Raw genomic sequence first — 17,473 nt, 5'->3', positions numbered from 1 at the left:
TTTTATTTATTTATTTAAAGTAGAGGGAAGGATTATTTATTTATTTATTTATTTATTTATTTTTGGCTGTGTTGGGTCTTCGTTTTGTGTGAGGGCTTTCTCTAGTTGCGGCAAGCGGGGGCCACTCTTCATCGCAGTGTGCGGGCCTTTCTCTGTCGCGGCCTCTCTTGTTGTGGGGCACAGGCTCCAGACGTGCAGGCTCAGTAGTTGTGGCTCACAGGCCTAGTTGCTCCGCGGCATGTGGGATCTTCCCAGACCAGGGCTCGAACCCGCGTCCCCTGAATTGGCAGGCAGATTCTCAACCACTGCGCCACCAGGGAAGCCCGTAAGTAGCTTTATACATGATGAACGTTGTGGTAATTAAATTTTCTTATTATGACAACAAATCTCAATATTTTTAAATCCTAGAACAGGGTTCATATAATAAAAATGTTGCTTCAGATCTCTTTTTCTCTCACTTATACCTTATTTTCAGGAAGTTAGCAAATTCTATTGATTCTCCTTTCTGTCTCTTTTGTTCTATCTTCAGTTACACATAAGTCCTAGTGACCACATCCCTAGATCATTATTACAGTGTTTTAGAGTTTATTTTCTTCTTTTCAGAATCTTACTAACTCCAACCTATCTAATAGAGAGCTGACAACATGCTCTGCAAATTCAGACCCACAGAATCTCAGAAATGAAATGCTTTTAAGGGTTTTTGTCCAATACAGATCTCCTGCTAAAACCAAACATCTTTTACAATTTTATACTAGATATCTCCTTTCTAAAAATCTCAAGGTTATCACTTCCAAAAATAAGGATATTTTATTATTTGAACTCAGAATACTTACTACATACACTTATTCTGTCACTTAATCCTGTTACTTGTTTCATATTTAATCATTTCATTGGCACCCATTTTACAGCCGTAACAAAACTATAATCTCCTGAAAGAGCAGTTCTTTTTTTAATCAGCCACAGTATCCAACTGTAATGCTATCTATGAATTCCAAGGCACTCAGTACTAGCTGACTTACCAAATCTCTGTTTTATTTTTCACTTTAGTTTATAACTTCTTCTTTTCCATCTCCTGATGTTGACTAAATCTGACCTTTTCTCTTTTACTCTGTTATCTGGGCTGTATTTCTTCTTTCCAAATAAGAGGTTATTTCATTGCCTTTTTTTTCCCTTAAGACAAAATAAAGTTCTCTGATTTAAAAAAGCATTTTAAAAAGAAACTTACCCTTCTCATACGTAATTCTTCTAATGCTTCCAGTAAACTTGTTTTGAAATCTAATAGCTGAATAGAAAACAATGTCTCTGAAGAACTTTGAAGAGTGAAGACAGATGATGCTAACTCAGTCTTAAAATCATTCTCCATATTAACATTTATTTCCTGTAATATAAAAAGGTTTTTTTTTCTTTTGCAATTCAATTTATCTGCTGTTTTACAACTTATATTTCCAAAGGCTTTACAATGTCACATTTTCTTGTTTTTTGATACAATGCTTTAATAGTTCAATCAAGAGAGATATCATATGATGTAATATTTAGCTCTTCCTTGAAGCTGGAACTCAGCAATTTATTTCCTATGAAATAACAATGGAATACATTTCCTTAAATTGGTTGTGTAACAGATTCAAGATGTTATACAGAGAATCATTACCAATATCTTTAGTTTCCATTTTTAGGATAAAGCCAAAGGTCTTGACATTTTGCCTGAGCTTAGTTATCCGTCTTCCCTTTATGACCACTGCAGGGCAGAAATGGCCTTTAAGGAGCCATCAAGCCACAGCTCCAGGACCAGGGGTTGAGGTGAGGCAGGGTTACCCAATGCCAAGACTCTGCGTAGGGAAGCCTGTCAAGCTACTGCCCCTTAAGGGAGATGCTAAGTTTCCAGCACCCAGCTCTAAGCTGGGACACTAAGAGTGAAACTGCCAGGATCACTTACAAAATCCCATTTTAACCCACTACATACTACCATTAACAGATCGGGAGTTAAGTGTGAAAGCCAGCTTAAAAATAACATTCCACAGAATTGAAAGGCTTTGGCTCTAATCTTGTAAGGTAGGGCCTTCTTTACAAGGTATGTCTGTTACCTGGGTAGAACTCGGCTGTTTGTCATTACCCATAAGCAGTGTTAGCTTTGAAGGGCAGACCAGACACCAAGTAGGAAACCCCAAACAAATAAAGTCCAAAAAGCAAATCATAAGATGAACTGGTCACAGGATAGATACCAACCTCTAGAGCTGCTGGGTATTTCCTAAACTTTGTAACATCTGCCTCGAATCTCTGTTCCTTTGTAGGGGAACTTGGTTTTTAATCTCTCACAGTTACCTGAGGGAAGAAATGATTCATATATTAAATAATCCAAATTGCTTAAAAACCAAAAGGAAAAAATAAATCAAAAACACATCTTTTAAGAAACTGACCTGTTTTTCATGATACTATTCTATATCATTCTATAGCTCTTGGCAGCAAAAAATATCACTGGCAAAAATAATAACAGACAATTTATATAAGAGAGACTTCAGTCTGGAAATTAAAATCTTAACTGTGTAACCTGGAGTAAACTGAAGTTCCCATTATCTTCTTCACAGGACAGCTCAGTCAGACTTTTTTTTTCCAGCTGCACCGTGCAGCTTGCAGGATCTTAGTTCCCCAATCAGAGATCGAACCCGGGCCCTCGACAATGAAAGCAAGGAGTCCCAACCACTGGACCACCAGGGAATTCCCCAGACTTTCTTTCAGACATGGCCAAAGGAGAAAGTGCTAAAAACTACTAAACTACAGTATTAAGAAGGGGGAGAGGGAGTAAATTTATAACCAATGTTATTACCCAAAATAGAAAAAGATTCATACATGCTCTCATGGGAAGTGACATGGGAATTCAGAAACAGATATGACTTTGAGAAGGCTAAAGGTAAAGCTGCCGGTGTTTTAGTTTATGTATTTTACAATGTTAGACATCGTGATCTAGGGCTCACACACATCTAGAATGGTCCCATTCATTACGGAGCTTACACAGCACTTCTTTCTTATGCGTGAGGGGTCTCTAAGCACAGTGGTCCAGAACAGTCTCTCTTGCCATCTTTTATAAGCAGGGACTAAACATACCAAAGCCAAACAACTCTGCTCATATTGTTAAGTCACCGTATTTTTAAAAACCCCTTCCAAATTACTGAACATGAATCGAAGTCATGACAACAGTCCAGAGTTAAGATGTGACAGTACCCCAACTTTTAAATGGAAGTGGTAGGCAGAAATATGTCAAGTCTAAAGGTTTTGGGACTAAGACTGGAACTTATTTAAACTTCGCTGTGGCCCTTATACATCCCATTTTTCACTTAACCCGCTTTGCTTCATTCTTTGCACCCCAGAGGTAATCATTTCCCAAAGCTCTCCTTCGGGCTCTCCCTCCCTCCCCACTCCTGTCAGCTGTGGCCCACCAGTCATAGGATGGTCCAAACTCAAGCTTCAACCAGCTGTGGGAGGGCTGCTAGTCCAGTCCCTCAATCTCACCATTTTATGCCCCTCCCACCATAACCCACACAGAAAAGCAAAACAACTTCTCTTCCCAAGTTAACTCTTTTCCATGGATGTTACCATTTTTTTCTATGTACTCAAGTTCAAACTCCAGCCCTTTTTTTAAAGATTCAGTCGCGTTAGTCCTCTCACGTCTCTTTTTTTTTTTTTTGTATACATAGTTGTTAAGCAGTTTAAATTTTATTGACCTCCTGGTTTTTTAAACAAAATTTAAATTTAAGGTCACACTTCTAAGTTTGATGCACTATATACAGATCGTGCAGAGTATGACTATGAAGAGATACAAATTAGTCCACGCTGAAAAAGATTTACTAGAGTACAGAAGCATTTTCATAAATACATTTATCTATCTTATACTCCCATGTGAGTCAGGACCCTCACCACTTTGTTGAATTATTGGATTGGCCAAAAAGTTCGTTCGGGTTTTCTGTAAGATGTTACGGTACCTTTTGGCCAACCCAATACAACACTTTTTGTTGAATAAAACTGGTTTTGGGGGACTTCCTGGCGGTCCAGTGGCCAAGATTCCACCTTCCAATGCAGGGGGCCCAGGTTCATCCCTGGTCGGGGAAGCAAGATCTCACATGCCACGCAGCCAAAAAATAAAATTAAAAAACAAACAAACTGGTTTTCAGCCATATAGGTACTCTCCATCCACTCTAATTTCTCCTATAAAATACTGCTGGTTGAAATTCCTACAGCACATTTGTGTCATTTCTCTACTCAATCTGGATTAGCCCCTTATTGCCTACAGGATAAAAATCTATAAGTGAAGAGAAACACTACTACTTTACCCCATTCTCCTTGGCCTATTTCCCAAAGTCTCACAAGCCTTCCCTCTGACAGGATGGTCTTGAGAAGAATCCTGCCCTGGCTGCCCATTTGAGCTCATGCTACTGTCTCCATTCCCACTCCAAACTTGCTCCTCTTTTGTCTCCAAACCACAGAACCTAAAACTGTGTCGAAATTCTCTGCCTCCACATGGACTGCCCATTCTGTTTTAACTAAAAAAAAACTTACTTAGGTTTTTCAAGTAGAAGCACAGTTACCATAAAAATATAACAACCTGTATCCCATAACCCTCCAGGTTTAACACTGAATAACAGTTTTGTCATCATTGCTATTCTGATCTTCATACACAAAACAGCAACAATGATCCTATTCTATTTCTCTGTGGCTGAGGCTTTTTCTGTTACCTTAGTACCCTTGAGACCAAATTTTCTGTCCCTTAACACCCAAAGGCTGGGTTCCTAATGTTACAGACAAGGCTTGACCCATCACTAATCCCTTCATACCACGGCTGAGATGGATACTGTGCTTCCTAAACTTTGCTTTTATATAAAGCATTTTGTAAGGGTGGTGTGAATACTAATTAACAGCAATGCAATCCTTAAACCCAAGAAAGTTAAAAAAGAAGGACTGGGATAACTGCCTTTTACTAAAAACCAAGGCATTTCAATGTCTTTCTCAACCCAGAAAATGTATGAATCAGGCTGCAAGAAGCTCTTTTTTTTTTTATTAATTTATTTTTTATTTATTTATTTTTGGCTGCATTTGGTCTTCATTGCTAAGCGCGGGCTTTCTCTAGTTGCGGCAAGCGGGGGCTACTCTTCATTGCGGTGTGCGGGCTTCTCACTGCAGTGGCTTCTCTTGTTGTGGAGCACAGGCTCTAGGCACGCGGGCTTCAGTAGTTGTGGCTCACGGGCTCTAGAGCACAGGCTCAGTAGTTGTGGCGCACAGGCTTAGTTGCTCTGCAGCATGTGGGATCTTCCTGGACTAGGGATCGAACCCGTGTCCCCTACATTGGAAGGCGGATTCTTAACCACTGCACCACCAGGGAAGTCCCAAGAAGCTCTTCTTTTTAACTTTTCATTTTAATAATTGATTCACAGGTGGTTGCAAAGAAATGTACAAGGAGTCCTATGCACCATTCACTCAATGTTAACATCTTATATAATAAGAGTACAATATAAAACTGTGTATTTGACATTGGTACAAGTCACAGAGCTTATAATGATCCTACCAATTATACATACACTAGTTTGTGTATGTGTCTTTGTGTGTTTATAATTCTGTGCAAGTTTATTATTTGTATAGCTATACCACTACAATCAAGATACAGAACTGTACCATTAACACAGGCTCCCTCATGCAGGTTCTTTGTCTCCATACCCACTACACTGATCTTTTCTCTATCTAATTTTGTTATTTCAAGAATATTATAAATTGGAATCATATATCATGCAACCCATTGAGATTGGATTCTTTTCACTCATAATAATTACTTTGAGATTTGTCCAAGTTGTTGTGTGTATCAATAGTTCATTCCTTTCTATTGCTGAGCAACATTCCATGGTGTGGATATACTATGGTTTGTTTAACTACGCACTCATTGAAAGACATCTGAGTTGTTCTGTTTTTGGCTCTTATGAATAAAGCTGCTATGAACATTCATGTACAAGTTTCTAACATGAACACATGTTTTCATTTTTTAGTTGTAAGTGTCCAAGAGTGCAACTGCCAGGCTGAATAAATATTGAGTCAATTTTCCGTTTTAAAAGAAACTGCCTATTTTTCAGAATGGTTATACCATTTTACATTCCATTTGGTTCTGTACAAGTGATCCAGTTTCTCCAAAGCCCCATCAGCATTTGGTGGTATCACTATTTTTTTTTTAGCCATTCTGATAGGTATTATATTAGTAAGTGTTCTTCACAGAAACAGAACCAATAGAATGTGTATATATAGAAAGAGATTTATTTTAAGGAACTGGCTCATGTGATTGTGGGGTCTGGCAAGTCTAAGATCTTTTGCGCAGGCCAAAAGGCTGGAGACCCAGGAAAGAGGTAATATTGCAACTCAAGTCCAGAGGCAGTCTGGAAGCAGAATTCCTTCTTCCTTGGGAAACCTCAGTCTTTTTCTCTTACATCCTTCAACTGATTAGATGAGGTCCATCCACATTATAAAGGGTAATCTGCTTTACTCAAAGTCAACTGACTTAAATGTTGATCTCATCTAAAAATTATCTTCACAGCAATATCTAGACAGGTGTTTGACCAAGTATCTGGGTACTGTAAGATCCTGCATGCCTAAGACCCAGCGTAGCCAAAATAAATAAATAAACATTTTAAAAAGAATATATGCTTAGTATGTTTAAAGAAATAAAGTCAATAGAAAAGGAACAGTCTCTTTGTTAAATCGTGTTGGGGAAACTGGGCAGCCACATGCAAAAGAATGAAACTGGATCATTAACTCACACTGTACACAAAAATTAACTCAAAATGGATTAAAGACTTGAACAAAAGACCTGAAACCATAAAACTCCTTGAAGAAAACAGGAGTTAAGCTCCTTGACAACAGTCTTGATGATGATTTTTTGGAGTTGACACCAAAAGCAAAAATAAACACCTGAGACTACATCAAACTAAAAAGCTTCTGCACAGCAAACAAAAACAACAATAAAAAAACAAAAAAATCAATAAATGAAAAGGCAAACTACCAAATGGGAGAAAATATTTGAAAATCATATATCTGATGAGGGGCTAATATCCAAAATACATAAAGAACTCATACAATTCACTAGCAAAAAAAAGCAAACAATCCAATTTAAAAAGGCAGAAGCTCTGAATAGACATTTTTCCAAAGATGACAAACAGATGGCCAACAGGTATATGAAAATGTGCTCAACATCACTAATCATCAGGGTAAGGCAAATAGAAACCACAATGAGATATCACTCCACACCTGTTAGAATGGCTATTATCAAAAAGACAAGAAAGAACATGTGGAGAAAAGTGAACCCTTGTGTACTGTTGGTGGGAAAGTAAATTGGTACAGCCATTATGGAAAACAGTATGGAGGTTCCTCGAAAAATTAAAAATAAAACAACCATATTATCCAGCAATTGCACTTCAGGACATTTATCCAAAGAAAATGAAAACACTAACTTGAAAAGATATATGTACCACTAGGTTCACTGCAGCATTTACACTATCCAACATATGGTAACAACCTGAGTGTCCATTAATGGATGAATGGATAAAGAAGATGTGGTATATACATATGTATATAATGGAATCTTATTCAGCAGTAAAAAAAAGAAGGAAATCTTGCCATTTGCAACAACATGGATGAAACCTTGAGGGCATTATGCTAAATGAAATAAGTCAGACAGAGAAAGACAAATACTGTACAATCTCACTTATATGTGGAACCTAAAAAAAAAAACCCAAAAATTAAAAATAAAAAACCTCATAGGTACAAAGAACAGATTAGCAGTTGCCAGATATGGGGGTGGGGGTGAAATTGGATGAAGGTAATCAAAAGGTACAAACTTCCAGTTCTAAAATAAATAAGTCATGGGCATGTAATATACAGCATGGTGACTACAGTTAATAATATTGTATTGTATATTTGAAAGTTGCTAAGAGAGTAAATCTTAAAAGTTTTATCACAAGGAAAAAAGCTATGTATGGTGACAGACGTTGACTTATTGTGGTGATCATTTTGCAATACATAACAAATACTGAATCATTATGTTGTACGACTGAAACTAATATAACATTACGTGTCAGTCATACCTCAATTTTTAAAAAGAAACAAAACATTTATTTAACTCAAGATTCTGAGGATTGGCAATTTGGGCTAGGCTCATCTAGGTAGTTTCTCTGTTCTCTGCTAGGGCTATTTGTGAGTTTGTGATCAGCTGCCTGTCAGATGACTCTGCTTTAGGGGAATCACTGTCAGCTGGAGTACAAGGACAGTTGGGCCACATACCTTTCATCATTTATTAAGGTGGTCTAAGTTTGTTTTTATAGTGGCTGGACTGGGTTCCAAGAGGAAAAAAGCAGAGCATACAAGGCTTCTTGAGGCCAAGGCTCATATATCGTGTAATATTTTTTCTGTCATATTCTATTAGCCAAAGCAAAGCACAAAGCCAGCCAAGATTCAAGAGGTGAAAAAATACACTCCATTTCTTAACGTACAGTGATGCAAAGTCACATTGCAAAGGGTGTATATACAGAGAGGGTAGAAATGGTGTCCATTTATGTAATACACCAGACACCGCTATGACCTAGGAATTACTTTCTTCTGTATATATCCCTACTCCCATTTTGATCTATAAATCTTACCATACTTCAAGGCTCCACTAAAACGTCTCTTCCCCCAAGAAGTCATTTTGGTCTCATTAATTAGAGTGGTTCTCTCCTTTTGCTGAGCAGCTATAATATGTAACTATCTTAAAATACATCTTATATCTAGAGTCACAGTAACTAATTCCCAAACATCTTCTTCACCACAGAAGATTAAACTAAACCAATTACATAATCCCATTACTCCTGCCATTGATTGATTTATAAATAGCAAGCAACTCAATCTTGGCCAAAGAGTTCAGAAGGAAAGTGTATTCTGAAGGGAGGCTTCTGGGAAAGCTCTCCTTGCTCCTAGAAGTCACAGGAAGAAATGAGCCTTTTCTTATGCTGGATATTGTTTTGTCTAGTCTTAACACCTGGAATTGCTGAAGCCACATTTGACCACAAGGTAAGTCAGCTTGAGGGCAGTGAGGATGACAGAATAGTAATAAAGAAAGAAACTTGGTCCTTGACAACACTGCTCAGGTACCAACTATACCAAACCAGGAATCTACTCAACCTCTACGCTTGCATAATGTTAGATAATAAATGTTCTTGTTTAAGACAGTTTCAGTCAAATTTTATATTACCTGCTGCAAAGGAATTCTAATCTATCATGCTACTATATCATTGAGAATCTATTATAACTATGTATATCTACATATATTTACAAGTAATTATTGTTATATAAGACAACTCTTACATTAGATGACCCCTAAGGGCAGGGTCATGTCTTATTTAATTTTCTTTCTTTGCTTTGTTTTGTTATTTAATTTTAACCAAAGTAATATTTGCATTTGGTTAAAAAAAAAGAGCTGATAAGAAACACTGGAAAACAGTGATCATCTGGTCTACATTTCCCAATTCCCACTTCCCAGAGTCTGCTACTTTCAATAATTTTGGCCGTTTCTTCTGATATATACCTTTATATTTCCAAATAATGTAACTCTATTTCTTGATGTATCCATTTTACTGTACTTTTTACATCCTGTTATAGTAATTGATTTAGCTCACTTACATCACACACAATCACCACCACTTTCCCTTCTTCCATGTTCAGTTTTTGATTGGCTCAAAGGTCACCTTACATCAGTAGTTCTAAAACTGTGGGAAGGGGGGTCTGCAAGGTTAAAAATATTTTCACTATAATACTACAGTGTTATTTGCCTTCTTTATTTTTATTTTCTCATTAGTGTACTGTGGAATTTTCCATAAGCTACATACTATGATACTGCAAAAGCATGCAGAAGCAGATATGAGAATCCAGTTGCTTCCTTTTAAACCAGATATGAAAATTTGCAAATAGAAAACAATGCCATTTTTAATCACTAAATTTTTTTGCTTAAGGAAATGTTATTTTTTATAAAAATGTTATTTCATGTTACAATTTCATGATTTGTTATTTTTATTTGAATAAACATTTTAAAATTTTCTCAGTTTTAATTTCTCATCTCATACAGAAAAGAGCAAAAGATATATCCCATATAAATAAAAGCTCTTTTTAAGGTCTTTAATAATTTTTAAAAGTATAAAAAGGTCTCAAACCTTTGAAAACTACTGGTTTAAACCATTAAAACTATGTAAATATTGTTTACTGCCAAGCCAAGTAAAATATTATCATATGTCCTTTTCAGTTGTCCTCAAGTTTAATAACTGTTGAGACTTTTTTCCATTTCTTACTTTGCTTTGTACCTGCCACTTACTTTCTCCAAATGCTCCAAAAAATGTCAGTCAATAATTTTTCTACGTTTTCAAAAACATCAAATGATTCTAGTCAAGACTCTCCCACATCCTTGCATTCTGTTGCTCCAACCTAGCCTGGTTCAGATGTACAACCACTGTTTTCCAGTTTTCCACCGACATTTTCTTATGTTGGAACTGCTGATTCCTGTCTTCTATGCCTTCTTCTTTTTTTTCTTTTTTTTTTTTTTTTTTGTGGTACGCAGGCCTCTCACGGCTGTGGCCTCTCCTGTTGCGGAGCACAGGCTCTGGACGCGCAGGCTCAGTGGCCATGGCTCACGGGCCCAGCCACTCTGCAGCATGTGGGATCTTCCCCGACCGGGGCACGAACCCGTGTCCCCTGCATCGGCAGGCGGACTCTCAACCACTGCGCCACCAGGGAAGCCCTAATTTTAATTTTTTAACATCTTTATTGGAGTATAATTGCCTTACAATGTTGTGTTAGTTTCTGCTGTTTAACAAAGTGAATCAGCTATACATATACATATATCCCCATATCCCCTCCCTCTTGCGTCTCCCTCCCACCCTCCCTATCCCACCCCTCTAGGTGGTCACAAGGCACTGAGCTGATCTCCCTGTGTTAGGCAGCTGCTTCCCACTAGCTATCTGTTTTCAATTTGGTAGTATATATATGTCAATGACACTCTCTCACTTCTTCCCAGCTTACCCTTCCCCCTCCCCGTGTCCTCAAGTCCATTCTCTACATCTGCGTCTTTATTCCTGTCCTGCACCTACGTTCTTCAGAACCTTTTTTTTTTTAGATTCCATGTATATGTGTTAGCATACAGTATTTGTTTTTCGGACTTATTTCACTCTGTATGACTGACTCTAGGTCCATCCACCTCACTACAAATAACTCAATTTCGTTTCTTTTTATGGCTTAGTAATATTCCATTATATATATGTGCCACAGCTTCTTTATTCATTCATCTGTCGATGGACACTTAGGTTGCTTCCATGTCCTGGCTATTGTAAATACAGCTGCAATGAACATTGTGGTACATGACTCTTTCTAAATTACGGTTTTCTCAGGGTATATACCCAGTAGTGGGATTGCTGGGTCATATGGTAGTTCTATTTTTAGTTTTGTAAGGAATCTCCATACTGTTCTCCACAGTGGCTGTATCAATTTACATTCCCACCAACAGTGCAAGAGGGTTCCCTTTTCTCCACACCCTCTCCAGCATTTATTGTCTGTAAATTTTTTGATGATGGCCATTCTGACAGGTGTGAAGTGATACCTCATTGTAGTTTTGATTTGCATTTCTCTAATGATTAGTGATGTTGAGCATCCTTTCATGTGTTTGTTGGCAATCTGTATATCTTTTTTGCAGAAATGTCTATTTAGGTCTTCTGCCCATTTTTGGATTGGGATGTTTGCTTTTTTGATATTGAGCTGCATGAGCTCCTTATAAATTTTGGAGATTAATCCTTTGTCGGTTGCTTTGTTTGCAAATATTTTCTCCCATTCTGAGGGTTGTCTTTTTGTCTTCTTTATGATTTCCTTTGCTGTGCAAAAGCTTTTAAGTTTCATTAGGTCCTGTTTGTTTATTTTTGTTTTTATTTCCATTTCTCTAGGAGGTGGGTCAGAAAGGATATTGCTGTGATTTATGTCATAGAGTGTTCTGCCTATGTTTTCCTCTAAGAGTTTGATAGTTTCTGGCCTTAATTTAGGTCTTTAATCCATTTTGAGCTTATTTTTGTGTATGATGTTAGGGAGTGATCTAATCTCATACTTTTACATGTACCTGTCCAGTTTTCCCAGCACCACTTATTGAAGAGGCTGTCTTTTCTCCACTGTACATTCCTGCCACCTTTATCAAAGATAAGGTGTCCATATGTGCGTGGGTTTATCTCTGGGCTTTCTATCCTGTTCCATTGATCTATCTTTCTGTTTTTGTGCCAGTACCATACTGTCTTGATTACTGTAGCTTTGTAGTATAGACTGAAGTCAGGGAGCCTGATTCCTCCAGCTCCGTTTTTCTTTCTCAGGATTGCTTTGGCTATTCGGGGTCTTTTGTGTTTCCATACAAATTGTGAAATTTTTTGTTCTAGTTCTGTGAAAAATGCGGTAGTTTGATAGGGATTGCATTGAATCATGTTTTTGTTTTATAAACATAAAAACCTCTCTTATCTGCTGATTATTTATATATTGTGTATATTCTTACATACATGTTTAACAGCGACAAATTCCTCCCATTCAATATTCACACCTCTTTGCAGTATGAGCTCTCTTGCTCCTCATCCAGAAATGAAATATATTTCTTAACCCTTCTGAATCTAGGCTAGCTGTATTACATTCTTTGATCAATACAATGTGAGAGAATTGACACTGTCTGAGTACCAGAATTTAGGTTTCAAGAAGTCTTGTAGTTTCTGCCTTTGAACTCTTGGAATACTTCCCAGAGATCACCATGTTATTAAGCAATCTGGGGTGAAAAAACATACAAAGAAAGCAACCCAGGAGTTCTATCTTTTCTATCTGAACTCAGCCCCAGGCAAACCCATCAATTAAATAAACTTGTATGAAACAGCTTACATAAAGTCAACAGATAAACATCCCAGTCAATCCACAAAATTATGAGAAATAATAAATTATTGTTGTTTTAGACACTAAGTTTTGAGTAGTTTGTTATTTTCTGCAACAGGTAACTGATACAGAAATGAATATTGGAAATGAAATGATGCCATACAAAACCCTAAAATATGTAGCACTGATGCGGTGACTGCATGGTAAGCAGAGGCTAGAAGAGTGGCAAAAAGACTATGGAAACTGGAAGAGCCATGAGGAAGTGTTACTAGAGTCTGTAAAGATGGCACAAAATAACTGGCCAAAGTACTAAGGTAACTTGGAAGATAAAAAATGTACCTAATTAAAATGTGAATCTGACTAAGGAGATTACCAGGCAGAATGTTGGAAGTGTCAACTAGTCTTTTTTTTTTCTAGCTGAATATTAAAGCTATGTAAAGACAGATAAATTAAAGAAGGAATTGTTTAGGTTCATTAAGTCAAATTTTTAGGAAATATAAAGAGCCCAAGATGTACTGGGTTGGAAAATTAAAACCAGTTCACACTTCCAGTCTCTAATCAACAAAAAATTTCACAGTAAGAAAGAGCTCAAAAGAAATATCAAAGCAAGACCCTTTAATGCCTCAGAAAATGCAAGGCAATGTTACTATATAAGAATCTCAAGGGCATTATCTCAGAGCAGCCTGATATGTCCAAAGCAGACAGAGATCCATCTTGAAAACAATCATGGGTGTGGCTTTGGAGAAAAAATTCATAGGAAACTCAGAAAGTGTTATGATTTTTGTTTTGAGTTAGTTTATGGGTTTTTTGGTTTCGGTGTGTTTTTTTGTTTTTGGTTTTGGTTTTTTTGTTTGTTTGTTTAATAGTACTGGTAGGAGCACTGCCAGCTTGGACTAAAGAGGACTGAGACAGCTCAAAGTGAAGGAGCCTCTGGGCCACCAAAGTTCTACAAGTGGGAAACAAGACTGAAACAGTTACTCAGTTGCAAACAGAGACCATTTCTCATGGAAAATGAAAAGCCTTTCAAAGAACTGAGCCAAGAATCCAGAGGTAGAGCCAAGAAGAAACCAACAGACTAGAGGAACACATCCAGGGAGCAGAATGGAGGCTATAAAGAAAAACACTATTGCTTTCCTTCATACACAATACTTCACTTCTGACACTTCTGGTCACCAAATGTGTAGGGGTTTTCCACACACCAAGCATTTCTGCAACACTAGCTGGGTGTCCTACAATTTAACTCAATTCTGACACTATCTACCTAGAGATAGAGTCAGATCCCACAGGTTAAGGGCTCAGTCCTACAAGACTGCCCCCCACCACCACTTCAGATGCCAATCACAAGTCCGGGTTGTCACCTGTACCTCTGACCAACTGCCTGTAAATCATGTAAATCAGAGGTTTCCATGACCCCCCTCTGCAGGTTTGATTAATTTGCTAGAACAGCTCACAGAACTCAGGAAAAACAGTTTACTTACTAGATTATCAGTTTATTACAAAGGACATTAAAAGATGTGAATGAACAGATAAACAGGGAGAGACCCAAAAGGGTCCCAAGCACAGGAGCATCTGTCCCTATAGAGTTTGGAGTGTGTCACCCTCTTAGCACATAGATGCATCCTTGTTCATCAATCCAGAAACTCTCCAAACCCCTATAGTTCAAGGAATTTTATGGAGGCTTCATTACATAGACATGATTGATTGGCCATAGTGACCAAGTCATTCTCTAGCCCCTTTTCCCTACCACAAGGTCTAGTTGAGGGTGGGGAGGCTGAAAGTTCCAATCCTCTAATGACGTGGTTGGTTCCCCTGGCAACCAGTTCCCATCCTTTGGGGCTTTCTAAAAATCATCTCCTTATGGCCAACAGGCACATGAATAGATGCTCAACATCGCTAATTATTAGAGAAATGCAAATCAAAACTACAGTGAGTACCACCTCACACTGGTCAGAATGGCTATCATCAAAAATTCCACAAATAACAAATGCTGGAGAGGGTGTGGAGGAAAGGGAACCCTCCTACACTGTTGGTGGGAATGTAAGTTGGTACGGTCACTGTAGAAAACAGTATAGAGGTTCCATAGAAAACTAAAAATAGAATTACCATATGATCTAGCAATCCCACTCCTGGGCATATATCCAGACAAAACTATAATTCAAAAAGATATATGCACCCCTATGTTCATAGCAACACTATTCACAATAGCCAAGACATGGAAACAACCTAAATGTCCATCAACAGATGAATGGATAAAGATGTGGTACATATATGCAATGAAATAGGACTCAGCCATAAAAATGAATGAAGTAATGCCATTTGCAGCAACATGGATGCAACTAGAGATTATCGTACTAAGTGAAGTAAGTCAGAAAGAGAAAGACAAATACTGTATGATATCACTTACATGTGGAATCTAAAATATGACACAAATAAACCTATCTATGAAAAAGAAACAGAGTCACGGATACAGAAAACAGACTGGCGGCTGCCAAGGGGGAGGGGGTTGGGGAAGGGATGGAGTGGGAGGTTGGGGTTAGTAGATGTAAGCTTTTATATAGAGAATGGATAAACAACAAGGTCCTACTGTATAGCACAGAGAACTATATTCAATATCTTATGATAAACCATAATGGAAAAGAATTTTTTAAAAATATATATATATGTATAACTGAATCACTTTGCTATACAGAAGTAATTAATACAACATTGTAAATCAACTATATTTTAATAATAAATAAATAAATAAGGCTAAAAACAAAAATTACCTCCTTAACATAAACTTAGGTGTGCTTAAAAGAGGCTTGTTAAGAATAACAAAAAAAGTTTACAGTTCCTTAAAGGTTTCAACATAGTTACCACATGACCCAGCAATTCTACCTCTAGGTACTCAAGAGAACATTGTACATGAATGTTCATAAGAGCATTATTCATAATAGTCAAAAAGTGGAAACAACCCAAATGTCCACCAACTGATGAATGGATAAATAAAATGTGGCATATCCATAAAATGGAAATGTCAGTCAGCATAAAACAGAATGAAGTACTGATACATGCTACAATATGGATGAACCTTGAAAACATTATACTAAGGGAAACAAGCCAGTCACAAAGGGCCACATATTGTATGATTCCATTTATGTGAAATGTCCAGAATAGGTAAACCCACACAGACAGAAAGTAGACTGGTGGTTGCTTAGGGCTGGGGGTTGGGAAAATTAGACGGGAATAAAGAGAGAATGCTAGGACTTCCCTGATGGTGCAGTGGATAAGACTCTGCACTCCCAATGCAGGGGGCCTGGGTTCAATCCCTGGTCTGGGAACTGGATCCCACATGCATGCCGCAACTAAGAGTTCGCATGCTGCAACTAAGGAGCTGACAAGCCGCAACTAAGGAGCTGACAAGCCTCAACAAAGGAGCCTGTGAGCTGCAACTAAGGAGCCCACCTGCCTCAACTAAGACCTGGTGCAACCAAATTACTTAATTAATTCATTTTTAAAAAAAGAGAGACTGCTAATGAGCTTGGGATTTCTTTTTTAGGTGATAAAAATGTTCTAAAATTGATTGTAGTAACAGCTGCACAACTTTGTGACTATATTAAAAACCACTGAATTGTACACTTTGAATGAATGAATTGTATGGTATGTAAAATATATCTATATAAAGCTATTATTGTTTTAAATGGAATAATATACTAAAAAGCTGAATGGAAGTTCTGGGGAGGGCTTACTGACTAACAGCCTCCAATACTGGCTGATTGGGTGGCAAGACAGTCTTTTCCTTAGGGGACCACCTCCCCAACATCAATATGTAGACATCGTTTCTCTCAGGACTTTCATTTTCTCCAGAGAAAAACTCCATTCTTCTGTCTTGGAACGCAAGAGGAGAGGAAGAGGATTTTATCTGTCGGTGCACTGTGATAGAAGTGTGATAGACAGGAGGTAAGGGTTCCACAATTCAGTGGACAGATTTTTACTCAATTTTCATTTGCAGTCCTATGCCTCAACCCTGTCCTCCACTGTGTCTGGTGTACTTCTGACTAGAACTGCCATGGTTTAATTTTTTTCAGAGCATAAATTTCCCATCTCCTGTGGGGAAGGAGACTGGGAAGATTCAAGTATTCTATACCAAGATTTTCAACAAATCGTTTTTATGCCCAAGCCTTATTCCTGTCTTTAGTATTTGGTTTTTCCAAGTGCCAAGCATACTTCCAAACTTTTAAGTCAGTCACCACTCCTCTATTTGCTTTCTGAGAGACGCTACTGAATCATCTCCTGCTCTCTCTTGTCTGAGTTAATATTCCTTTTATGCATTTTAATGAGAATGAGAAAAATAAATTTTTGTGGTCAATCCATCATGTTTAACCAAAAGCCTCAAACAGGATTGCAAAACCCACAACCTATTTAATTAGAGAAACTGCTATGCATAGAACACCTTGAACAATGTTAGTCCTCAAAAAAATACATGATGAAATGCAGAGAGCAGTTGATTAAAGAAACTTTTATTAGGTTAGCATATGCAGAGCACATGCTAGTGCATGCAGAG

General features: G+C 37.7%; 1 protein-coding gene across 1 annotated transcript in view; it reads right to left on the bottom strand.

The window, feature by feature from the left end:
* The window catches only part of CCDC73 (coiled-coil domain containing 73), a 105,510-nt gene extending 104,147 nt beyond the window's left edge, over positions 1-1,363 (bottom strand). The window contains exon 1 of the mRNA XM_030864802.2: positions 1,226-1,363. Coding sequence (XP_030720662.2) covers positions 1,226-1,363 — 138 coding nt within the window. The remainder of the gene's footprint in view (positions 1-1,225) is intronic.
* Positions 1,364-17,473: the final 16,110 nt, after the last annotated feature.

This window comes from Globicephala melas, chromosome 8, assembly GCF_963455315.2.
Source record: "Globicephala melas chromosome 8, mGloMel1.2, whole genome shotgun sequence".
Lineage (NCBI taxonomy): Eukaryota > Metazoa > Chordata > Mammalia > Artiodactyla > Delphinidae > Globicephala > Globicephala melas.
This window is presented reverse-complemented; position numbering and strand designations above follow the sequence as displayed.